This window comes from Rhagoletis pomonella, unplaced genomic scaffold (genome assembly GCF_013731165.1).
Source record: "Rhagoletis pomonella isolate Grant_MI unplaced genomic scaffold, Rhpom_1.0 Rhpom_scaffold_00004, whole genome shotgun sequence".
NCBI lineage: Eukaryota > Metazoa > Arthropoda > Insecta > Diptera > Tephritidae > Rhagoletis > Rhagoletis pomonella.
Genome location: NW_023458558.1, coordinates 50,641,780 through 50,669,098, shown reverse-complemented (window position 1 = coordinate 50,669,098; position 27,319 = coordinate 50,641,780). Strand labels below are relative to the sequence as shown.

The 27,319-nt window shown below is 34.3% G+C and overlaps 1 protein-coding gene across 3 annotated transcripts in view; it reads right to left on the bottom strand.

Moving 5' to 3' along the window:
• Nucleotides 1-385: 385 nt before the first annotated feature.
• The window catches only part of LOC118737733 (fatty-acid amide hydrolase 2), a 41,067-nt gene continuing 14,133 nt past the window's right edge, over nucleotides 386-27,319 (bottom strand). The window contains exons 1-3 of one of the 3 annotated variants that reach the window (XM_036468456.1): nucleotides 26,893-27,016; nucleotides 24,699-24,879; nucleotides 386-3,840 (exon numbers count right to left, since the gene is read on the bottom strand). In XM_036468456.1, the coding sequence (XP_036324349.1) occupies nucleotides 2,440-3,840; nucleotides 24,699-24,875 (1,578 nt within the window). In that variant the 5' untranslated portion in view covers nucleotides 24,876-24,879; nucleotides 26,893-27,016 and the 3' untranslated portion in view covers nucleotides 386-2,439. Of the gene's footprint in view, nucleotides 3,841-24,698; nucleotides 27,017-27,319 lie in introns of those variants that run through there. The other 2 variants (XM_036468457.1, XM_036468455.1) reach the window with 2 other exon arrangements.

The following is a 27,319-nucleotide window of genomic DNA, read 5'->3' as shown; positions in this document are numbered from 1 at the left end:
TCGGTATGGGACAATCCTAGAGGTGAGAGCAGTAAAATTCCGTCTTTACTTATTTTGGATAACCCTAATGTACAAACTTACTATGTATACATAGTTACAATAGGAACATAAATTTTGCTCGAATTTCGCATTTGAACGACCGCAAATGTTGTAGAAACGTTTCCACGCGTATTTTTGTTTATGGAGGTCAACTTCTTTTTGCCATTTGCTTAGACGCGTTGCGAAATTTATAGCAATTACATGCATTCCTTGCATTGACGCTACAAAAAAAAAAATAAAAAAACTAAACACAAAAGTAAATACAAAATTTATAAATTTAATACCACAACAATTTAATTTGTGTGGCCAACTGCTTCTGGGTAATTAGATTGAAAAGATTGTGAAGTCGTCGCGTACATTCGAAATATTTATTTGCTCTTTGTTTTATTACGAAATTCGTTGCTTGTGTGCAATTACTAGTTCGTTTATAAGCTTACTTAGCTATACAAACATTTGTATAATACAGTAAAACCTCGTTACAACGAAATTGAAGGGGTTCGTACTATTTATACTTAGAATATCAAAACCTCGATACAATGAAAAATGTAAAATTTTGTTGAGGTGGTCCTTCAAGTGTGATCCCATACTAATTTGGTTTAGTTCCGTTCATTGGATTATGAAGAAAGTAATGACACTCCGAAATTTTTCTATGAGAATTGAATTTGATTGTGTTTTTTGCTTAAAAATTTCTTGTTTTCACCTCTAACTGTGAAAATATTCAGGGTTGGTGCTTCAGAGTGCTTTTGCTAACGAAATTTTAACCATCAATGTATTCCGAAGGTTTTCATGCTCAAAATTTCTTCGTTATCTCTATAGAGCATTTTTTTATGGAAAATTTCGCTACAACGAGGTTTTTTTAGGCGCCTCTGCAAAATTTTCACATTTTCTTTTAACAAGGCTCGTTATATCGTGGTTTCACTGTACATAATATATTTAATACACATAGTAAATTATGTATGTTTGTATTCATGCATAACAAATATATACAATGGACATCCATATGACATTTTTTTTTGTATTGTTATTGGTTTAATCAATGAAGACAATTTTTTTTATTCTTTAATAAGGACATAGAGTACATATTATGTGATGGTGTGTATGATTGTATTTTTTCAGCTATATGTATATACAAATTTAATGCTCTCGTATTACATAAATGACATTTCTAAGTTTTTAATTGACAGTGGTGGTTGTCGAAAATATCCAGCTTTTTAATGAGTATATAATAATTTAGAATAAACGCTATATGAGGCACGTAGCGATATTCAGATATGAGTATACTATTCTACTATCATAACATTTTCCTAAACAAAACAAGTATAAGGAAATTTGGTTTGGTAAAAATTGCATTTCGAATGCATTAAAAAATTTCAAATTAACAAAAGTCTTTTCGATTATCAAAGTATATTTACATACATATGTACAAGTGTATGTTGGTATTAAAAATTCTCCCTTTTTTGTAGAAAAAAACATAAGATATATGTACATATACATATGTATGTACACTAGGGTGGTGCAATTTTTTTCCAGCCAGCCGCAGAATTGATGGATATCGAAAAAATTTTTTTTTTTTGGAATCGTTTAGTATCTATCCGTGTGGCAGGGACTTTTTCGATATGAAAATTAAAATGGAGAAAATACCTCAGAGAAATTAAAAACATGATATTATGAAAATATTTAATTTAAAAAGCTTTTTCTTTTATGTATTCGGAAATACATATGCATCATAAATTATCTTCTTTTTAATTTTTAAAGAGAAATATTCCTGTTCGATCAAAAGATATTTATTTTTGAGGACTTTATAGTTTTGCTACGAAAAAGTATATTTTTCCCATGTAAAATATATGTATGTAGATATGTAAAATATCAAAGACCCGTCGGCACCGCTTTAAAGAAAAATGGCTCCGATTATTTTCAATATTTTTCATTTCTGGGGATGGCAGCGGAAAAATTTCAATAAGCTGATTTTCCTGTTTATTTTTGGATTACCCTAATGTACACACTTGCTTACCAAAATCATCACAATCGCAAGTACCCATGTGATGTTCTCAAGTTACTAAGTAAGTAGATTAATTCTAAGATAAGCACATACATAGTAAAACTACTGTTACATATATATTTCGAAACATCAGTCGCTTTTTAAAGCTTAAAAACTGGACGCCTAAGTGTATGCTAAGCTCCATGCAGATTTGTGAAAAAAATCCTTAATTTTTATAGCAAATACTTTACGCACCTAAATATGTATTGTACATAATTCATACTTAAAGGCTGCTCTGCTCATTATTGCTTCAAATCTGCTAACAAAATTTTTACACACTCCAGACACAGTTCCGTAGGGAGTCCAGTGCTTCGCAACATTCATACGCTCAAGTTCACACTCTTCCGTTCTCCGCTAATCATTCATATGCGTTTCGTTGCGTCCTCTGACGGCGGCCGTACCCAACCACCATAGCGCCGCTCCATTTCACGCGCCACTGCTAGGCAGAGATGATCTTGTCCTGGATTCGCGACCACCTGTATGCCCATTGGCAGATTGCGTCTATCCAAACCGATCATACAGTTGGTGACCGGCAGTCCGAGCGTATTGAATATCGCCATATACATGGGCTCCAATAGCTTGTGATAGATTTGATAGTGCCGATGCGCCGTATTCGGGAATGTTGGATAGATAAAGACGCCATCGTTGCCGAGCAGCTCTTTGAATTCAGTCTTGAGCGCTTCAATGATTGTGGCCAAGTGCTTGTGGCGTGAATTCGGTATGATTTTCATGAAATTCTGCAGATGTCCGAATATCACCGACGGCAGGATGCTATCCGAGCAACCGAAGAAATATTTAACGGTCTCTGTGCAAACGGTTTTCGGGCGTTCGCCTTCCTCAGTTTTGTAGTAGATGGTTTCGATGTTCTTCATGGTCAACATTGCGGAGAGTGAAATGTCGAGTGAAAGTTTCATTTTTCGTATATTTACGCGCTTTGCATTGAAATCGGTGGCCACGCGATTGATGGCGGCATGTAGATCGCGACTCAGCGGCCGCATCATGCCCGACGGACCATCGTTGTCCATGAAGAAGAAACGTATGCTCTGTATGCTCAACTCCCGTTCGAGTGTTAGCTTGGGACCGGTTGGGTCCAACATGCATTTCAGCAGCAACGGCAAATCCTTGGCGTAACGTGTCATCGGCGCAATGGTGAAGAAGTCTCCCCACTTGGGATAATCACTGGTCGGATGGTGGCCTTTGAACGAGACCGAGTAGGGGGTTGGCTTATGACCCCATATGCCGCTGAACATGGCTGGCAGTCGCGAGGATCCACCGATGTCGGAGGTAAGACCCAACAACGAAGCACCGCTGGCCAATAAAGCGGCTTCACCACCCGAAGAACCACCGGGCGTGCGCTTTAAATCGTAGGGATTCTTTGTCTGGCCAGTTACATTGTTGTAGGTCTCCCAGAGTAAGCAAAGTTCTGGTGTATTGGATACTAGCAATACTATGCCACCACAACGTTTGATCTGTTCCACCACCGGCGCATCGGATTTGGCAATTTGTGGCGTCTTGAAGACACGTCCCGCCTGATTGGTTAAACCTTTAACAGCTATACTCTCTTTAACCGTCACTGGAATGCCCAATAGTGGCGTATTCTCCTCCATCTCCTCGATGGTGTTGATGCCAGAGGCGATAATGCGATCAGTTTCGCGCGCCTCTTCCAGCGCCTCTTCAAAGCGATCCTGTACGATGGCATTAATCAACGGATTCACCTGCTTACACCGCTCGATGTACGCTTCGACCACTTCTTCGCTTTTAACCTGCGGAAGAGAAACAAATAAAGAATTACATTTTTTATTACAGATATTTATTTTTAGTATTCAAATGGTCATTGATCAACGAAACGGTTAAAACTGTGGAAACATCTGTGGTCGCCAACAGCACCAACAAATATACCCAGATACATATGTACATGTGTATGTAAATAAAGTGTTTTTCCAGTTCTCAAAGCAAGATATATGAGATTTGCCAGTCAACGGTTTGAATGACTAAAATTTGTTTTGCATTTTTTTTTTTTATACGACTACACAGGCGTACAGATATACAAGATTCACACAATCAATTGAATGTCGTTATCTGGTAGAAATTTGCATAATTGCCAGTTAATGGTAGTCAAAAATTACATTGTTACAAACGCTCGGCTCTGCTCTCCCCTGTGACACTTCACCTACGGCCTTGTAGCCCTTCGGATGTCAATGGACTACATATGTATGTACGTAGTCGTTCGGTATCGCCAATGAGGCTTGGTGCAGCAGTTAACTATGAGATATGAGAAAGCTTGTGGGGGTATGAACTTTTTGCCTTTAGTTAATTGTCTATTATTCATTTTAATGATATTATTTATTACGCTATTTCATTATGACCCACAATTAAAACTGACACTAACACTTTACTAATGGAACTTTTGAAGGCAGCGCGCACACGCAAATGAAGGTTTTGGCGTAAAATATTTTACGAAACAATGTAAGTCGCTTTGTATTATGGACTTTGATTAAGTTTTGTAGAAATTTTCAAGTGTAATCTTGAAATTTCGCTAGAAAGCTATAATGTTCATACTATGTACAGTAGAGTGGTTCAAAAAATAAAATACCGAAATAGGGCTCGGGGCACCTTCCGAAATTTTGCCGCTTGCAGAAAAAGATGCTCATACCAAACTTTACGTTTCTAAGTATAAATTTAGAGAATGCTCATAATGCTCATATTTTATTCTAGAAGTTTTGAGTGCATAAATAAGGGGGGGGTGCCCCGTTTTCAAGGATACAAGAGCATTAAAAATTCGGACCATTCTTGTTTAACAAACATTTTTGAACCACCCTTATTTACATATGTACGTGCATATACTCACATGCATATAATTATCTACACATATACAATGGATGCATATGTATGCGTTTAACCAAAATTGTATACACTAGTAGTTGCCCATTTTTCTTCGGCTTAGAAGAAACTGCCTACAAAAACATTATGCTTGAATAATTTTCTCTTGAATGGTTTCGGTCTAAAAAAATCTGAAATACTCACAGTACATATGAAACTACATATACATATATGTACCTGCATAAATATGTGTATGTTGAATTAGTAAGATCACAGAGAAGGAAAAGCTTTTTTTATTTCATCATGTTTTTTAGTCTATAGTTGCGTTCGATAACAAAATTAGCCAACACCAGCCAACAATCAAAATAAAGACAGTAAGCGAAAATTCTCTCCCAAAGAGATGAAAAAGCAAAAAAGTAAACGAACAGGAAATTAGCCATTACTTGCAAAAACCGGAAGAAGAAGACACACCAGCTGACTTTGTTTATGTTTTATTTGTAAACAAACTGAAATTCATGTTGCCTCCATAGAAGAAAAAAGGAAACTGAACGTTCAATGTTCGCCAGGAACATTTCTAGAAGTAAAAACTAGTTGGCGCTATAATAAAGTCACATAGCAGGCAGCCAAAAAGCATATAAATACTAAAACTCGGAAAATGCAATTTTGTTTGTTACAGAAATTGCAACCATATGTTTTGTGATCATATGTTTTCGTGTTGGATAATTTTTGCTGACTAAATTTTTGAACGCTTCTCTTGCATCAAAAGGAACGCTTGCTCTCTCAATTTTTGGGTGTTGGATAATTTTTTGTCGTTATCGAACGTCATCCAGTAAAAATTTGGAAAACTATTACAAATTTTTGACTTGTCGAACGCACCTTATAGCATTTTTGTATGAAACACAATATCCGTTAAACGCCCACCACGACAACATAGGATGCGCATATCAAAATTTTCCATGACGTTATGATATAGTCAAAGAACGTAGATAACAAGAAGGGACAACTCGTTATAATTGTAGCGCAAGTAAGCAACAGGGGCGTGCCTTCTCTTTCGCTCTAGAACGTTTTTTAATTGGATGAAAAGAGAAGGCACGCCCTTGGTACTCACTTTTGCTGCAATTAGTTTCATTCCCCAACTCGCAAGAAGTTGCAAGAATTTGCAGGAATTTACCAGAAAGCGTTCCCTGACTCGGTTCTCTGGCTTCTTCTTGGGGAACGCAACTATTACAACGAATTATCTCTTCTTGGTATCTACGCTCTTTGGTATAATTCGGTCTGTATATCATTTATAACGCATATGTTTTTATCCTTCAACTCTGGAATCGTCCGAGTTTATTGGCATGGACCATGCTTTTCACGTAGCCAAATTTCGGCGGCCATTTGATCCCGTTGCTTCTTGAGATAATGTGACCCGAGAGCTTCGTTCGCAAAATGGCCATTGTTTAATGCGCTGTGTGACAATTGGCACCGTCCTGTTGAAACCACGTATTGTCCAAGGCCATGCCAGCTAATTCAGGCCATTAAAAGTTTGCAGATGAATCGTGTTTTCTTGAATGGCATGTGGATTTCCAGTACCCCGAATGCGGTTGTTTTGCTTGTCACCGTATCCGTTTAGGTGAAAATGTGTCTCATTGCTCATGCATAAAAGTTTTTTATGGATATTATGTATAAGCCTATAGTAATTGAAATCGGGTCATCACAGCTGTGAGGTGCTTCTGGGAAACATCTGATTCTTTTTTCACTTATAAGAATGCATAATGGTCGCGCCCTCCTCCACACTTTTAGCGCCGTCAGATTGGGAACTTGTACGCCAATACCGGAAAAGTATGTGTTGCGTTGATACGCAAAAATCAGCTGTTACTTTGGCTGCATATTTGGCATTCACACTGTTTTACAATACATTATTAACACTTCCCTCATTGTCTTCGCGCTGTCTTTGATTTCTCGAAGACAGTTTAGTGTCTTTATAATGGTCTTGTCAACGTTCGTTGGTACCGTCGACGAAACGGTTGCCAATCTGGCGCTGTCCATGAAAATACACAGAGGTCTAGTTGAATCTCAGTTTCATCCTTGAGCTAGACGTACGCAAGGTACCCATTTATTCCATACCAGCATGAGCAATGCCCAAAATGCACTTTTTTCAGAACGACCATTTCCATAAAGCGTTTGGATCACTTTTACGCATTGTTTAACATCCATATGCCGTTCGGAGACGGCGTCAAACTGTACGTCCCTACATTTGTGCAACAACATCAATACGCCACAAATTGGAGGAGAAGCTCGGCCAAACACTAAGCAAAAGTGTAAGCGCCAAAATATGATTATTATGTATATTGACTATCATGGAATCCAACCATTTTGGTAGGATCCCAATTAGAATAAAATTCAAATTTGAATGAGCTAGAACAATTGAAAAAATATAGATAGATTTCCATGTAATCAGAATTGTGATTGGAATGGGGCTAGTTTTGGTTACTTCACCGGTAAAAATGAAGGTACACAAATCCCCGTTTTCATTGTTTTAAAATCAATACTCATTGTTAGCCTTGCGGGTATTTTTTACACAAGTGCAAGTAGTGTAATAGTGCTCTCTGCATACATGGTATTACATACTGCACTCTTCTTGTGCATTGTGTACCAACTACATCGTACAACACATCACACAATCGTACACAGAGGTTAAGCAAGGAAGTTAAAAAAAAAACATATATATATTTAAAAACTACAGTAATTTAAATTTATTGCTTGAAAATGTATGACAACTAATGTCATAAGTTAAAAGCTTGTGCTTAAGAGTACATACATTTGCACATAGTAAATACATACATATGCATTGTATATGTATACATATATTACAAATTACATTTTCGCTCTTATAGTATTTATGTCCCGCTTGTGCAATATGCACAAGGTTTTTCAACTTATATGCATATATACATACATACATACATACACACCAAATGTATGTTAACCTGTATGGTACGTTCCACTTGCCAAAACAATATGAGTAAGATTGGTAATAAAAAGGAATTTTTGCAATATTCATTCAAGTCATAAACACATAATTTTAGTTGTTTTGAAAAAGCAATTAAAACTTAACTATTGAGAAATTCAAAGCATACACATCCATACATTAACTCATACATAGTAAGTAAAAATAATGAAAAAACAAGTAGACAACTTTTATTTTAGACTAACAATTAGCTGAACTATGCCAAGAATATAAAAAAACTAAGAAGGTGCATAATAGCAGAATTTGTTCCAACAAAACGCGGTCCTGTCTCCAAATGCCGGGATTACAGCTCCGCGGTCCCGAGATGTTTACTGATTTATTTACAGTGAGTAAGTGATATTGAAACATAAAAAATGAGAAATACCGAACACCAAAATATATGTACATTCAAAGTGAACTTGAGTCCTTTTCAATCGGAAGTGAATTTCAGAACCTGCGTGAATAACTGTACTAGCTCAAACATTTTGTTCAAGAACTGGGTAAAATTGAAAAATCTTGTAGCAATTTAAACACACAAGAAACTTTTAGGGTGTGGCAGAGTTGTTCTTCATTTTAATTTTTAAATTCAGACTACTCCTTTATTTAAATAATAAAGACAACGGTCATAAAAATTTCTGTAATTCTTTTGACACAATTTTAAGCCTATGAGACCGAAAATACTGTAAAAACAAATTTTAAGATTAAAAAGTATTTGTACAGAGAATTTTCTACAACGTGTAGATTTTTTTTTCAGACTTTCTACTTTTGTAGCCCATTAAATTTTAATATAATAAAGTGCAGTTCGAAGTCACTAGGACTTACCGTTGATATATGTAGAAATGTTTGTCACGCATTTTATACAAAAAAAAATTGAAAATATTTTGCATGGAAAATAGACGAAACACCTTCAACAGAAAAACAGGAACTCTCAAAACTCAACGCGATTTTTTAGAAACTAAAAACTTGGATTTTTTATACTAAAACTTAATTAGATTGCATACTTAAAAAAAAAAATAAAAAACAAATAAAATCTGATTAAAAAGTGGAAAAGTATTTATTTTTTGTTGATGTATCTTTATAAAAAACTAGCGGAAAAAATAAATGTTTGCATACATATGTTGTGAAAATTTCCTCTAGGCAAATACTTTTGGCCGTACCGTAAACTAAAATAAAAAATTTATCACATTTTGGATTCCCAATTTTGATTTTATGAAGTTTTGAAATTAACCACCGGTGCATCCGTTATTTTGATTTTTTTAAAACTGATTTCAGTTTTTTTAATCAGCGGCTCAAAAACTCTTTGATATCAGACTACATAAAAATCTGTATTTTTTTTTTTTTAACTAACCCGTCATATTTTATTCGAAATTTTAAAATTAGTGATTTTACAGCTTTCATAAAACATCTCTTTCATCTTGATACTCAAATTAAAATATTTTATTTAACTTGTTAATTCATTGATTTGGAATTTATAAACGGCAGCAGCTCTGCTTAAATTTATTTTTTAAAGCTTTCTTAAAACTCTCTGGTCTGATATTCAATAATTCAATTTGTTGCTTGCGTGTTACACAGCACTGTAAGCACATACCACATTTCTCTCTGCCGATATCCGAACGTGTACGAAAAATCGAAAAACCACACACACACACCATTTAATAACAAAAATATCGAAATAGAAGATACGAGTACAATTACATGCACTACAACTACAAAACACATTTCAAAATGCAACATTATTTTAATAATAAAAACATGCCAATGAAAGACGCATCTCTCACTACCTTCATCGTTGACAAGAAGTGACCTCAAGCGCTTATGTAGGGCAGCGACCGCAATCTCAAGCGCTTGAGCAAGCGCATTCGCACTCAATCGCGCAAATTTATAAACACCCAGCCAGGCCAATGAACAACTGTCCGTTAATACTAGATAGCACGACAGCTCAAGCCAATAGATAGATACATATGTGTGTATTTATGTAAATGGTAGTTGTGGGCAGCGTTGCCGCTTTGGTAATTTTTTACCAAAATTGGTAATTTTTTTTTCTCTCAAATTTGCTAGTTTATTATTTAATTTGGTAACTTTTTCGATTCGGTTCTACATGTCACATAGGTCAATACAGGTTCTGATTCCACATTAAGAAGTGACCCGTAAGCGTTTATTTTCATAGCAATACCAGGCAATCATGAAAGTTTCGCAAGGCGAAAAGCTGTTCCAGCGTTCCTTGGTCACCACTAGAATGGTGTGATCTCTAACAAACTGCTTGAAATTGGTTGTGCCTATATCTATCATCTCCTTTCCCGGAGGTTTTGGGTGGGCGTACCTTTCCTTGTCGGTTCGCCAGCTTTGCAAACGCCGTCAATATTCCAGTGTACCTCAGCAACGATATGAGTAGAATTCTATGTAAATACTTATATATGTTCACGTTCAAAAATATACGGAACTCAGTGGGTGCTTCCCTTTGTCCATATGTGAGTCGAAAGCTTTCAGGACTGCCTTTAAGCGTTTAATTTTTGGCCACTTTTTGACATATGTTTGGCCGTAACTGGAGAAATGTTGATTTAAAGTGCTCCAAAGTTTGAGATTTATTCCACTACGGTAAATTATGCGCCTGCTAATCCTGTGTTGGCGAAGGAATGGTCAATGGGCACAGTCTGGAAAAGAGGATCAATCCATGTCTACATGGACGGATCAATGTTCGAAAAAAGAGTTGGTGGTGGGGTGTATTCCGAACAGTTCGGCATATAATTCAGCTTCCGCCCTCCTGACTACTGCAGAGTTTTTCAGGCGGAACTGATGGCTATCTCAAAGGCCACATCACTGGTATGGATGCAAATATTTTTCGATCGGAAAACTGTGATTCTCTTCAGGACACTTCCAGTATTATTTATTTAACCATTTTTTAATATTGAAGAGTTTTTATTGATCACCCATTGCATTTTCTGGGGGTGTTGGCGGACCTATAAAATATAGTTACCATGAAAAAATTGTTAAAGAAACAATTGGGTATTATTATTGGGAATCTCTTGAATAGGAAACGAAAAATATTGATTTTCAAGAATTCTACACCATTTCTACGAAAATTGTTTTTCCCCATATAAAATATATGAAAAACATTGAGCGCTTTGAGCACTCCCTAATTTTTTTTTATTTCAAAATAAAAAAGTTGCGGTATATTTTTTCGATATGGAACAATCCTAGGAAGTGCCGGCATTGAAATTCCGACTTAACATTTTCACATGCAATTTTGGACCACTCTAATGTACAGTTCTCACTTAAAATAAGTTTGGTGATTTTTTGTCAAATATGGTAACTTTTTCTGGTGATTTGGTAATAAATAAAAAAATGTTGTGGCAACACTGGCTGTGGGAGGAGGGGATATCTGCGTGTGTATGTAGATATTGTTTTTTGCGTGCAAAGGGCGCCGCTCGCACACGATATTGATATCAATGGAGGTCGGACGTCAGTATAATCGCTGAAAAACTACATATCTACGAGCTTAGTATTGAGCGTCTGCGTGGCTACTAGTAAGGCCGTAGCGATTGAAATTATCCGATGTATGAGTATTTGTTTATTTGGTTACTTGGTAGTTTGGGTTAGATTGGGCTCGACCACGTTCATGCTTGTTTTGTGGGTAATGCCATTTGTTCTTAAGCAGAGTTTGCATTGTTCAACATTTGCGTTCAACACAGCGCAGGGTTGAATGGCTAAAAATATCAAAATATGAAAGAAATATCAAAATATTCGCCATAAAAAGGCATTGTTCGACTTTGCATTCAACTTTTGGTTGAACGGCCTTTCAACTAATCGCTTTCAACAAAGTTGGGCGCCAGCCAAAATTTAGTCATTCAACTTTTTTTTCGCGAAACACTGCGTTATGTTGAACGCAAAGTTTAACAATCCAAACACTGCTTTAGATGGCTTTTTAAGTTCTTTTCTCGACTTTGTTTATGGCAAACGTGCCATTCACGTAATTTCCTGCAGAGATTGTACCGCCGCATCGATGCAATTGGCAATGTAAAATAGCCAAAAATATAAACCTGACATACTACACGTTATATGCATGTATGTATGCACATAAATATGTAACTATGTTAGTCACATTCGTGCGTACATACGCACATAAGTAAATTTGGTGAATGCGCAAATGCACGCACGCGCGTAAAAACAATAAAACCATTGAGCGTGAAGAGCAGCCCAATTACTTAACTGAGTACATACATATGTATGTATATATATATATATATGTACATATTAGGGATGTTGCGAATGTCGAATTTTAGACATCCGCGGATGTGAATGTGGATGCGGATGTGGATTTCAAGTATTTTTAAGAAACAATTAGGTACGTAAATTAAGTTATTTAGGTAACTAAAAAATGGAAAAGTTAGTAATTTTAAATAATGTTTATTTTATTTTTACTTGAATTTAAAAATTGGAACCTTATATTTAATAAAGCTTTCTAAAAAAAATTCTTTATTCTCATTCCTTAGAATTTGGGGAACCTGTACTGTCATCAGCGTTTTTCTATTTTAGGTTTTGTAAATCATTATTAATACCTTCTTCTCTGACTGGTTTGAAAACTGTATGCTTATAGCGAGGTTCTAAATAGGTGGATATGGAAAAATGGATCAGGAATGAAAATTTTGAACAATATTCTGTTTTCAAAGTCGTGGCTGCCAGCCGAACCGGATCAGAATATTGTTCTTTTAAAACACCTTGTTTGTTTATAAGCATTTAATTTATTGGAATCACAGATGATGAGGGTCTCAGATAGTTACATACGTAATTCTTATCTAATTAAAGATCAGACCTATAGCCTTTTTAATTATTTGAGCATCGATTCTCTTTACAGCCAGACGTTGACCATTTTTGCTGGAAATCCCTATTGAAGGAGCTTACTCTTTGACTTTAAATAGCAAGGAAGGGAGAAGTTGGGGGGGCAATTTTACCACAGAAGTTTTTGGCCAAATATCCAATGTATATCCCTATGAAAAAAATATTGCGCGACAAGTAAACAAAATTGCATTTTTTCAAATTTTTACTAAAAAAATAAATTCTCCAAAAAGCTCCATTTGAAATGATTGAAACGAATATATGTAACATCAACATATGACTTGATAGCTCGGTTATATAGCTTAAGTTTAAAGACATTTTTATCAAAATTGATTAATATGATATTTGACCAGTTTTGTTACACAAATACTCTCACGACCACAGGCAAAAAATATTGGCTAGAATTTGTATTTTGTTTGCCTGATATACGTTTTTTCGGTGCTTTTGTACAATATTCGTATTCGCAAAAGCTCCGCATTGATCATTGCGAATGCGAATGTTAAAGTTAATGCGAAAGCTCCGCGGTTGCGAATGAGAACGCGAATATTCGCAACAACTCTGGTACATATGTACGTATGTGCATATGTACATACGTATATATGTAGATACATAAAATTGCATACAAATAAATTAATAAATTGCATAAATATGTGGTTTGATTTCCGACCATCTGTCGAAGGAAAAGGGGGGTTTATATAAGTACAGTGAAACTAAGATGCAAGAGTGCAACAACTGCTTCGTTATATCTATAGTTTCTTTATATTTATAGAATATCAAAATCTCGATACAACGAAAATTGCAAAATTAAAAAATAACTTTACCAGTAAAGATTTGTCAATATATTGTGAAGGTTTTCATGCTCCTAGTTCCTTCGCTATATCTATAGACCATTTTTATATGGAGGGTTTTTTCAAAGGAGTCAGTAAAAATTTTGTTTTATTAAGGTTTTTGTTGTATCAGGGTTTATTATATCGAGGTTTCACTGTGTTGGAAAAAATTTTTGTGAAACAAGATTTTTAAAAAAGTCATAGTTATTTTTTGATCGATATGTTTAAAATTTTACTTAAATTTTTTTATTAAAACTAAGAGCTAACTTTTGACTTTTAATTTTTCGTAAAAAAATAGTAGTTAATATTTGACGTTTTTTCAGTCATAAATAGCACCAGTTAACCTTTGACTTTGTTTTTTCAATCAAAAATAACAGTTAAAACCAAGGAATGAAACTGAATTAAAATAACGTTCCGGTTTCGGTTTGACAAAGTGTTTCGGTTTTGGTTTCGTTCTTCAAATTTAGTTTAGTTATATACAAAATTTGCTCAATGTAGGACATAAGGTAAATAGGTGCCAAATTGAAGATAAATTTCTGTAGAATTAAATGAAGGCCGAAATTCGAGGATGTGGTCGACTGTAAATTAGTCCTTAATATATAATTTTTTTAAAAATAATTATTGCATAATTTCAAGGATATTCAAGCACAAAATATTAAAAGGATATTTTCAATGCCTAATCGTCCTGATGCACAAAAAAATGTTATCGGCTTTAATTCTACAGAATTTTCTCTTTAATTCGATACCCATACAGTTGTCTACATTGCAATAATTTTTTGAAGTAATAATGTTTATCAAATTTAGAAGTCCTTTTAAAAAAATCCTAACGTCAGAGAGAAAAACTAAAAATGCAGTTTTACTATAATTGTACCCATGGTTTCGCGAATGTACATATTGTTTTTTTTTTGTGCGTAAAATTTACTGTCGCACGATGTTATACGTCTTAAAGTATTTCAATTAAACATTTTTTGTGAAATTTGAGAAATTTTGTATATTAATTGTATGGTCTATTTACATAAATCATTTTGTAAATCCAATTCGGAAAGAGCAATGCTAAGCTCTCTGGTATCTTAAGTACCTTTTTTATCCTCAAATAGTCGAAAATAGAACACCAATTTTAGAAAATCGAAGGAAAGCCCTCTGGCTGTTACTTCCTCACATATATTTATCACCGATGGGGTAATTGATTGTTAATTTTTGTTAAAAATAATTATTAACTAATAACCGGCCGGCCGAAATGCGGCCAAGTTACATAGGATCCAGCCGTGGAGAGACCTCAGACTCGGAGGGGCAAAAGTTCTTGAAACTTTACCGGATAATGTGCGACAGTTAGATTATACCACTCCCTTACTTTGTTTGGACAAGAAATTCTCCACAAGAATCCCAGAGAGGAACGAATGGGAAGGGGCCACAGACTTAAACCCAGGGTCTACGTCTATATATACAGATGGTTTCAAGGTTAACAAAAGAGTGGGTAGCGGGATTTACTCTGATGAACTCGCGCTAAACCTCAGTTTTTGCTTACCGGACCATTGTAGCGTCTTTCAAGCAGAGCTAAACGCCATAATGCAGGCGGCTCTCAACCTGCTGGCATCAAAATGTGCCTTGACTGTTGTTTGGGTCCCTGGACACAGGGCTATTCCTGGCAATTGCCCAGCCGACGAACTGGTAAGCAGGGGGAAGAAAATATCTGAATTCAATTCTGCTCAGAATGCGGTAATGCCACTAACCTCCTGCAAACACATACTAAAGGCTGAACTCATCGAAGCTGTAAATATCAGGTGGTCTTTGTAAACCACATGCCATACTACCGGACAAATTTAGCCAAAGATTTATGTAAGGTGATCCATATCTCCCACCCGGCTGGACCGCTCCTCTCTTAGATTTTCATTCGGGGTAGTCACCCTTTGTAGATTGTTTAGCCGACTTGAACTCGGCGAACGTCCTTGAATTTTTGTGTTATACAAAAAGGCACTCGCATTACTAAGGGAGGGAAATAAACAAATGGCTTCGACCAGTTGTATCGCAACAGGCTTTTCCAGCCTATGTGTCGCCTTAGAGTTTTCACGCTCAACTGCAGCTTATTGAGTTACTCAAGTCTAATAAGTACAACATAAGGAGTAAGCATTCCTAGTTGCCGTTTACGTAAAATATTTTATTCTGCAGCTAAATTCCGCTATGTTCGATAATCAAGAATTAGGATTTCCAAAAATACCTACATATTTACATTTGTTTATTTGTCGAAAATGAAAACGGCGAGTGCTGGTATGAAAAATTGGAAAATATCAACTTTTCGCTTGAAAATGGTCACATTAAAAAAAATTACATTTTTCCCAATTGTAGACATTTCACTTAATTTAAATTTTTTACCCTGCATTTGGAGCTGTACATTCATTTTGTTAATTTTCTCCGAAATAATTGATTATGAAGATAACTTATGATATATTTTATAGCCACCAACTAAAATATCGAATGCTGAAACTGAAATCTAATATTTTTCTTGGGCTGAGAAACGAAGGCTACGAATACCAAACACTTCTAAGTGCAAATAATTTATTGGCTTTGTTTTTAATTTGTTTATGTAATTATATGCATACATACACATACACGCTGTACTCCGTTGAGATGAGAAATACTGTTTTTTTGTGTCATTCTGTGATATCTGCATGTATGTAAGTATCGTTGTGGCTTTTGAGGAGATTATCACTGTACTTGGTAATTGTCGCACGCTCATATCTACATATGTATGTACATATGTATACTATAAATATTTATATAGAACAGTATTGTGCGGAATGTTATTATTTTTTTTTTCTGTATCCGTTTTGCTATCTCATTTGTAATTACTTAACTAATGAAGAAATCTAATTGAAATGTGTAAATCGACAATAAAAAACTTGTTTGAATTAAAAAATTGTAGCAGATATAATTGGCTTAGAAAAAATAGCCGCGCTGAAGTTTAACTACTTAAGTTGCAATATAAAAATTATATCTTATTAACAAATCCGAATTTTTGTAATTTTCTCATTTCTTTTGTGCTAACAAAATTAATAAAATTAGTAATGCCGTTCAATTCGTATACTTTTTCAAAGAAGGTGTAGCTCAGGCAAATGCATTTTCTCCACATCCAATAAAATTTTGATGATATGTACATATTTTATTTTTATTGAACCGGTACCAATTAAGCAAAATTCAGTCACACCCGAACTTTCGCATCTTTATTTGTTTGAGCTTTATGCTTGATAAGTGTATATATATTTACGTCTATCTTCTCGAAGGTATCCTTTGCTAATTTAAAATATATGTGACTCACAAGTTTACGTAATTATCTTTTAATGGCTTGATCATCCCATATTCACTTAATCTGTATGTATTCATATTCAAAATTATACTTTATATAATTTTAATTATGCTCATAGCTTTAATGCGTTTTAAATTTAATGAATATTTTAACTGCTCAACTCTATAAAATTGCTTGTCTTTTATTAAAAAAAAAAATAAAAATCGAGCATACATACTTTGTATGGAATAAAATGCGTGACAACGCACAATGGGACTACAGCGGCCAAAACTAGTAAAAATGGGCTATCGAAATATAAACAAGTGTCTAATTACGCAGAATTATACATAAAACTATCCAGCTAACCCAAATCAAGAAGAATTTTTGATAAAAATGCATATTTGCAGGTCATGAGACGACCTTAAAGTAGATTTAATGTACAAAACGAATTGGTTAGAAAAACTTTTGATTCTGTCGCAAGTAATTTGAATTAATTTTTCACCTAGTGCTTATATAAATAATCCAATCTGACTGAAGACAATTTTTCAAGCATTGCGTTAAATTTGTATATATCTCCTGAAATACATATGTAGGACCGCTTCACTTGAAGTTCTACATAATTTTGCCACTATACAATTTTTTGAGTGCCTACGCCAAAAAAGGATATTTAAAATGGACCAAGGAAGTGAGCTGAATTATGCTTAGGATAAGTAAATATGTACTAAGTGCAGATATTTATGGCTCGCGAGGTTGAGCATTCAGCCAAAACTGGACGCCTCTCTGGACGAGATTCGTTCTCCACAAGAAAAGTACTTCTTGCATTTACCCAATTTTCATTGTATAAAATTTATGTAAATTTAACGTTTCAGTGCAAATACATACCATGCACATAATTAAATAAGTATGCAGGTATTCATGTTTTCGATTTCTTAAAATTTAGTACTTGGAATCCGTCATAGTGAAAAACTCTTTTTATAAATTAGAAAGTTTTGGAGTAAACGAGCAGGGTACACGAAATTTCATAAGTACTTATATAACTTTTGCTCCCATGATTTTTTAAGAGTTTGTGGACAATATTATTAACCAGATTTGACGTTCTTTAAGATTTCTGTTTTTCTGGTTAAAGCTAGTTATACTCCGAATTTTATCAAAATCGGATTACATTTACCATTTCCGCCTATAAGAGCTGTGGGAGTGGCAGCGCGTAGACTTTCACCATTTTACACATTTCTTTATAAACGAAATATCCGCGAATTTGTAGTAAGGGTTCTATTTCTGGCCGCAGCTTATATGGGGATCGGACCCCCACTGTGTACCGTCAGCGAAAATCAATGGAATTTTTGAGCAACTTTAGATTTGCTCTTTATGATATTTAATGGGCTATAAGACTGCATTCCAAAATTTTTCCAGTACAAATAATTTTTTTTCTTTTTTACGAAAAAATCTTTTTTCGATACAAAAAATTTATCATTGACTTATATGGGTTTTGATAAAGTGTAAACTATATTTTAATATTATAATAATTGATAACCAAAACGGTTTAATACATTGTGAAAGTTTAGTTACTTTGACAACACTATATTAAAAAGCACTGAATTTTTGAAAAAATAAACAATTTAAATTGAGCCAGATTCGCAAAATCGATTGCTATAAAAAAAAAAAAAAAAATTAGTGAGTGACCTTTTCCAACAATCAAAAACTTGCTATTACCAAGAAATAATTTTCAATAACTTTCTGATCTGAATATTGAAAATGAAGTACTTTTTGTTAATAAATAATAAAATATGGATAATCATAGTGTGTTGTGTAGTGATTAGCAGTGCGCGCTACCATTCCGAAGAGCCTACGTTTAAGCCCAGTTTTCGACCAACATCAAAAATAAAAATAAAACCAAACAAATTAAAAAAAAGCTTGCCCCTGCCATGAAAAACAGCTTCACATAAAAATACAATCGCCATTCGGAGTCGGCGTAAAACTGTGGTCCCTCCCCTGCAAAATAAAAAGAAAACAATAGGGCTGTTCAGGATCTTGAATTGATAACCGCCTCCTTTTTTGAAGTCGGTTAAATATTGGTGTTTATTCCTTAATCGAAGTTTTTAAATTAATTTGGAATAAGAAAAAAATTAACCCTTAACACGTTTTCAGTTTAGACTTATTGCTGGTATTTAAGATGAATTTTGAGATTTTTGCTGTTCAGGGAATTATAGTTGGATTTTAATGGAAAATATTTTTACCCGTGAAAGATATCGCTGTTGTATCTCTATTTTTTGCACATTTCTAAAATGGGAACAACAAATCCCGCGTATTGAGGAGTTAGGGTGTTAAAATGTTCCACAGAAATGTTCCCAGTCGAATTTTACACACAACATCTGAACATAATTTTTCTAAAATATTAGCGTCACATGGTTTCTTACACCGATTTCCCATAAAAATATGTAAAAGGGGAGAAACTTTGACTCACGTAAAATAAAACTCAGACGTAAATTTTCAAAACGATGATGCACCAATATTATTTGTTTGGTTTCCTCTACCAGAATCCATTGTCAGAACCTTGCTTTTTTTTGTTTTGTGTTGTACACTCATATTAAAAACCTCCATTTATCTTCTTCTTCTTCTTATTAGTTTAATTTAATTAAATTTAATTTTTTTTGTTATATAATACTCAGCTGTTCAATGTTTATGTCTGTGAATAATATGCATGTATATACATTTTATATTTGATTTTTCTTCTTTCTTTTAAACCCGAAAATTGCACGTAGCTGTGAAAATTGCATCGAATCGCCAGCGAAACATACAATATGTGCATACATACACAGACCATGGTAAGTGAAGTGGAGAAAATGAAGCTAGCCACAATTTACACATTAGGGTAAGCCAAAATAACTAACCAAACGAGTTTATGGCCTTAAAAGGACCTTTTTACTGAGAAGAAAATTCTCTCATTCGAAAAAATTTTTTCTCCAATTTTAAAAAGTGTCGGTCGGTATTTGAGATATTCTATGCAAATAACACGTAAACATTTTTTTTGTCATTAAAAATTATATAATTACATAACAATTTCAGATAAACATTTTTTCTAGGCATATTCTTATTGGACATTATATTCTCTAAATAGCTCAAATGGTTCAATAGTTGTACAGTTTTTAATTAAAACAATTTTTTTATATGTTATTTACATGGAAAATTTGAAATGCCCACCGACACTCTTTTATCAAAATTTTCCAAATGCCAGAATATTCTTCTCAGTAAATAAGCCATAAATTCGTTAGGCTAGTTATTTTGGCTCACCTTAGTGTACATACAAATATATTAAATCAAATAGTGATACTCTCAATCACTGCAGTTGTCCAACTATTTTTTTTTTTCATTTTCCCCCTCATTTGCCCCTCAATCAAAAGCCCCAAGTGACTCGACGTTTAGTGTGTGGCGTATAGCATTTGGCACGTCTGTATTATGTATATTTTTTGCGCGAAACTCATTGATGCAATCGAAAGAAAATACTGTGCATGATTTTCTTTGCTTTATCTGCATTATAACTTTGGCAGAGGAAACATTTTTAAAAAGAAAGTACTGCTCTTGTATGCGCGTAAAACAAACGTTTGTTGCTTTATTTAGAAATCTAAGCGATTTCTCGTAGGTAGCTCCGAACTTTGATCACTAACTTGATGTTATCAAACTAAAGGCCAGTATGAAGCTCTCCAGGAAATGGTTAAGAAAAAAATTTAAATTAATTCGTGTGTCGGTGTCCAAGAAATTTTGACATCTGATACTTCACCAGCCTCACTCTTTTCAAGCTCGTCGCAAGCAAGGGTTGTGCTCTTTTTTCACAAAAAACCTTTGGAAAACCATAGTAGAAAGCGTATTAAATTTCTTAAGAACTGCGTACTGCCTTAAGGTGTTCTTACACGATATGTATTTGTATGTGTACATGCCACTTTTTACATATGGAAATGCCAACATATCGTGTAGAGGCAAATTAGATTTGTTTCTGTACAAAGCAGATGAACGTACATACGAAACAGAAATGTTTCTATTTTCATCTGACACACAAATAGAATCATCTGAGTTTAGTTTATTTCGTTTTCAAAGAACGTATTTTTAAATAGTTATATAAAAACTGTGAATTTGACAGCCATATGCAATTACATATGTATGTAGGAAAGTCATATTTACAGATGCAAATACATATCGTGTAAGAACACCTTTAGGGAAATTTGACACTAGAAAATTTCTTAGCCATTTCTTGTGCATCATTTTATATGGAGGTTTTGCTTTTCTTGAGAGCTGCATACTAGACTTAACTTGTGTTTTCTACTTTATCGTATCAAAAAAAAAATAAAAAATTAAGTAAATATTCGTGAGAAGAACTCTTTTTAAAAAATAGCTTTTGAAGGGTACGTTGGTCTGGGCAGAGACGCTTCACACCAATGCCCATCTGCTCAGCTTCCTATGTGTACAGCAGTTGGCATATCCATATGCACCAGAAGCCGTACGCTGCAGGCTATAGGCGGCGTCGTACGTACTTCTGTTCATTCAACCACAAGCACAAATTTAAAATGAACTGCAACTAAGAAAATATTTTTTAACTTTATTAGAAATGTTAAAATATAGCTATTAAAAAATTTATAAAAATTTACCTCGTTAATTCTTATCTTTCTAACCGACTTCAAATAAAGGAGGAGGTTATCAATTGATCGGATCTTTTCCATACCGTTTCTACGAAAAGTTATTTTTTTTCCTCATATAAAAAACATGGAAAACATTGAGTGCTTTCAACGACATCTAAATATTTTTTGATTTCAAAATAAAAAATAGGGGTTATTTTTTTATAAATACTATATATTTACAAAAAAAGGAGGATGTTATCAATTGATCGGATTTTTTCCATACCGTTTCTACGAAAAGTTGTTTTTTTTCCTCATATAAAAAACATGGAAAACATTGAGTGCTTTGAACACATCTAAATATTTTTTTTGATTTCAAAATAAAAAATAGGGGTTATTTTTTTATAAATACTATATGTACATTTACTGCATTTGTACTTACGTATATATAATTGGCGTGTTTTATTTGACGAGAAATTTAAGCTATTAGCTAAGCCTTCCATACAAAATTAGCGAATAGCTTAAATTTCTCGTCAAATAAAACACGCCTATTATGAGAATAAATAAAACGTTTGCTTAACTACCTTCATTCCCTACATTTCTAGTAATTCTGTAATTAATTATGCTTTCATATTTACTGTCATAATATTTATCGCAATATTCTTAACAAATTACTTTAATGGCCAATCATTTTTAAGTGACTAGTTGCAAATACAGAGTTTACAATTTTTAACTGGCATTCCAGGGTGAGAGAAAAAATGATTATCGTTCGTGTGTATTTTTTTTTTTTTAATTAACTGCGCATAAATAGTTTATTTACATTCATACAAAAAACATTTAAACGTTGGATGTTTCTACGGAATTTCGTTTTATAATTGCTGTAGTTAGCAGGCAATTAAGACAAATCGAATTAAATGAGAGCACCTAATAAGTAATTATTAGGTTATACATATGTATGTACATACAAATATACGTAGTTTCACATGTTGTTCCGAGCAGTCACAATTTTAAACGCCCTTTCAGAATTAATCTTTCCGTGTACTAATTCGAATTGCATTAAAATATAAGAAACACGTAAAGAATGTTATTGCGCGTGATTAGCTTACGTATGTATGTATGTACATTAGGATGGACCAAAAACAGTAAAGTCGGAATTGTAATGCTCTCACCCCCTAGAATTGTTCTATATCGAAAAAAATTTACCCCATTTTTTTTTTTTAATTAAAATATATTTAAAGGTCGCCCACGGCGCTCAAAGTTTTCCATGCATTTTTATATGGGGAAAAAACAACTTTTCGTAGAAATGGTATAGCATTCTTGAAAGTCCATATTTTTCGATCGGAAAACTCTGGCTCTCTTTAGGAGACTTACAATAATAAAACCCCATTATTTATTTAACCATTTTTTAATACTAACGATTTTTTATTTGTCCCGCCATTGCATTTTTCGGTGTTTTTGTGGGTGTTTGGCGGAACAATAAATTATAGTTGCGATGAATATATGGTTAAATAAACAATCGGGTATTATTGTTAGGAATCTTCTGCAGATGGAAAGAGTTTTCCGATAGAAAAATATTGTTTTTTTAGAATTCTATACCATTTCTACGAAAGGTTCTTTTTTCCCCTTATAAAATACATGGAAAACTTTGGGCGCTTTGAGCGACCTCTAAACAATTTTTGATTTCAAAATAAAAAAATTAGGAGTATAATTATTTTCGGTATAGAACAATCCTAGGGGGTGAGAGCATAAAACTTCCGACCTTACTTTTTCACATGCATTTTTGGACCACCCTTATGTACATACTTATATAGCTAAAGAATAGTTGAAGTATAGTGAAGGTTGTGTTCGCTGGCGGGCATGAAGTCGGTTTGCGCTAAAATAAATATTTATTAGAGCTATTTTTCAAATGATCCGCTTTGAAACAGAAACATAATTAAACCACAAATGCGACTACAGTGAACATTTTCTAATTAAAATCATAAACATTAATTCATGGCAGTTCAAATGTAATTTCCATATTTTTTCAGCTCTTAAGGGTCTTCAATTAATATATCATGACGGAAAGTAATTTATTCAAATCGAATGTAATTTAGACTTGGCTAAATTTTAAGGAAATTACTACTTCATATATTGTTGAAGATTTTCTTAAAGGGTCAAGGATCGGATTTGAAAAAAAATTATTAAATGATAATTAGAAATAATTATCGAGCCCTAACCGCCAAAAAGACGTAAACGAAATTAAAAAAAAAATTTATTTTTTATGCAGAAATACATCTTATTGCTTTAGGACCATTTCTGCATCAAAAGAAATTTAAATAAGAATAAAAATTTTTTTACGCCCATGATAGATTTTTTATTTTATTATATTTTATACTGTTTACAAATGCACAGTGTGCTTTTTGAACACTCCATGTGAATTTATCTTAGCGCTTTCGATAGAAGCAACAATTTGATATGAAACAAAATGGTTTTGAAAGCTAATGAATTTCCTTTCACGGAAAAATATTGCCATTGAGCCACAATTACTAATTGGCCTTGAAAATCTGGTCAAAAATAGTGTTTTTCGAAAGAAAAAAATATGCAAAAACCACCGAATTTATTCCAAAAAAAAGTTTTTCTTTTTTATTATACTAATATTAAAGATTTTGAGATAAGCAACACGATTCGACTGTTCAGAACTCGAAAAAAATTTGAACACCTCAATTTAAAAAATGCATTTACATTTTTTTTTTAATTGAGGTGTTCAAATTTTTTTTTCGAACAGTGGAACGTGTTGCTCGTCTCAAAATCTTTAATATTAGTAAAATAAAAAATAATAATTTTTTTTTTTGAGTAATCCGGTGCAATTTTCTCGAAGAATACCATTTTTGACAAATTTTTCGGGTCAAGGAGTATTTCCTCTATTTCATTCTTACAAAAAAAATTTAGCGCCAGGCAGCGATTCGGGCGAGTTATTTTTAAAGTATTACCATTTAGAGTTTCCTCGTGAAAAACGCCTTAATGCTTAGTTTTAGCCTTTAAATTTTTCCTGGGCTATAGAAATAATGCCTTAGAAAATATATGAGTTCGTTTGGCGCCAGAAATTCCCAAGCCATAACTCATTTTAGTTCGCCAACTTATTTCAATTCGTTTTTCAATTAAATATACATATACGAAATGCGGCAATACCGAGAGAATTTTGAATTTCCAATAGTCCAGCTGGTGATCTCTGCCCTTTAGGCTATCCTACTTATTATAAAAGAAACCAAAACTTTATTTCACTCACCTTTCCTGTGCGAATCAGTTTGGCCAAATCAACGGCGGGTATTTCCAGCAGATGACTCCGTATCGGCGGCAGCTTTTTACGGTTCACCTTGATGTTGGTAAAGCGACTGTAGGGTACAACAAACCAACTGAAGACGATCATGGCCGACCGCAGAAAGCGCCGCATGATGTACCCCATAATCCTGGAACAAAGTAGCACAGCAATTTTGGCGATTTTATGTTAACAAGTTTCACACAGAAAAAGTATATATATATTTATAAGTAGTATAGTATACGTATGTATGTATGTAGGTCACAAAACACACATACGCAATGTGTGTGTGCGCGTGTGAGTTTGGTTTGTTTTTGGTTAATTTAAGTACTTAATTATTCGCCTTCAACTACATTTATTGTTGCTACAACTCGTATGTGGCCTGGTTTATTTCAATATTGCTTTGTATGTATGTATGTTTTATTGAAATCTTGGTTGGTTCATTTTCAAACATTTAAATACATATTTTTGTTTTTACATACATATATTTTTTTTTGGAAATACTTTATTAAAATTGGTTGCAATTACAAAACCAATTCGCAAGCATATTCATTGCTTCTTTGTAGCATATGAGGATTTCTGGGCATACAAATACACTCGAGTGATGGACACAAACACACTTGCATTGACATAGATACACAAACACAACACCAACAGCAGCTCAAATGTAGTTGCAGCTGTGGAGGGGCGAGTAGGGAAGCTAAAGAGCGCAAGCATTTGGGGAGAGGCTTGGCAGTGGCTTGGCGTGGCGTGGCGTGGCGTGGAGCGTGGTGGAGTGCTTTGGTCGGGCTGACTGCCAATCTCGCTGTGCACTGTGCACTTAATAGCAGCTCACAAGTTGTCGGCGAAGGATTGTGCAATATGGCATGCACATGAACACGGACACTGGCACACACACATACATACATATATGTACATATGTGTACAGCAATGCAAGCGCGTGGATGGACAGAGAATATCGAATACTTGCGAATATGATTCTTCGTCGTATGTGGACGCTGGCGTTTCGCTGGTTGTACGGGTTATTTGTTGATTAAGTTTTTTACATTCCTTTTTTTCAGTGTCTTTGTACTTTTTGTTTGCTGTTTTGTTTTTTTTTTTTTGGTTTTCTTTGGCAAAATGTTGTTGCACAATCAGAAAGGCAGTGGCATGCAGCACAAAGTTCCTTGGCTTTTTTTGGTTTATGGCTCGTTTTAGCTGTATTTATGCGCGTGTATGTAGAGTGGACAGGGGAGTGGCAGTGTCAGTGGCAGCGGGAGCGGGAGCGCTAACCAGCTCGTCGAAGGCTTAATGGAAATTCACTAGCAGCACTTTGCGCACGTTCTTGCATTCGATGTGGCAATCGTTCGCAACAGATGGTCTCTTAGAATTTTCGCGTTACACATGTAATAATAGAAGTGTATTTGGTAGTAGATAATAGCTTCTGGCAATTTTCCAAAATTTTGTCTCAGTTTTCTTTACAAAAATATTTAGGTGTGATGCCTTCGCCACAAACTCTTTGTTTTGTTTCCATATTTACTTTGAAGGGGGCTTAATATTTAAAATGCAAAATGCATATTCTTTATTTTCAGTGTTTGTTTTAATTATTTTGCAACTCAACTATTCGCAGGAAAAAATTTTCCTCGTCGCATTTAAGTCAGTTCATTCAAAATTCTCCCTTAAACTTTTGTTTTTATCTTAATAAATTTTCGACTTGAATTTGCACACACAAACTTTTTCAATACAAACTTGCACACTTATGGTAACTAGTTTTGCTTGTCATTTTGTAACATTTTTCGTTAATTAATAGGTCTTTGCAAGGCACAAACTTATTTTTTATTTTTTGCTTGGTTATATCGAGTTCTTTTGCTTTGTCATACTCGTCTAACGCACAAAAATCACAAAAAAAAAAATCACTGCAAAACACTATTCGGCCATAAAACAGTGCGTTTATTCTCCGCCTTTTCGTTTCGTTTATGTTGCGCATGCGCAACCGCTTGTACTATGCTAGCTATGCACAGCACCGCCGCCGCGTTCGTTGCTTAAGTCTTTCGTTCGATTTCACTGATACACCAAAATTTTACGATTTCTTGTATTTGCTTTTAGTTTTCTTTGTACGGAAAGAATCCATTAACAAATGAGTTGCAATTACATATGTACATATAATGTTAAAACACAAACGTAAAATCACAGCTTGGCAGCGGTTAGCACTCGGTGTTTCTCTGTTGCATTGCACTTTGTCGCGCCGCACGAAAATCCACAACTTTAATGCTCGAAATACGCTGAGCAAATAATTTCTGCAACGACTTAACAATATCATTTAAGCGCAACTCTCTGCACATAAACAACAAGCCGAACGATACATTTCAAGCCGGCGATCGCACAACGGCGGCGCTGAGATCAGCAAGTTGAGTGATGGAGCAGAGCAGGTCTGGTTTGCGGGCGTCTTTTATTATAACTTTTTATTTTCGTAAGCAAAAGAAGAGTGATTGCGGATGACGACAGCTGAGTGGAGAGCATTATGCTGGGAATGAAATTTAGTTAGATGCGAGGGATTCCCAAAAAAATAGCGTTCACTTTGTTGGTCGAACGGTCATCAGGTGATATGGTAG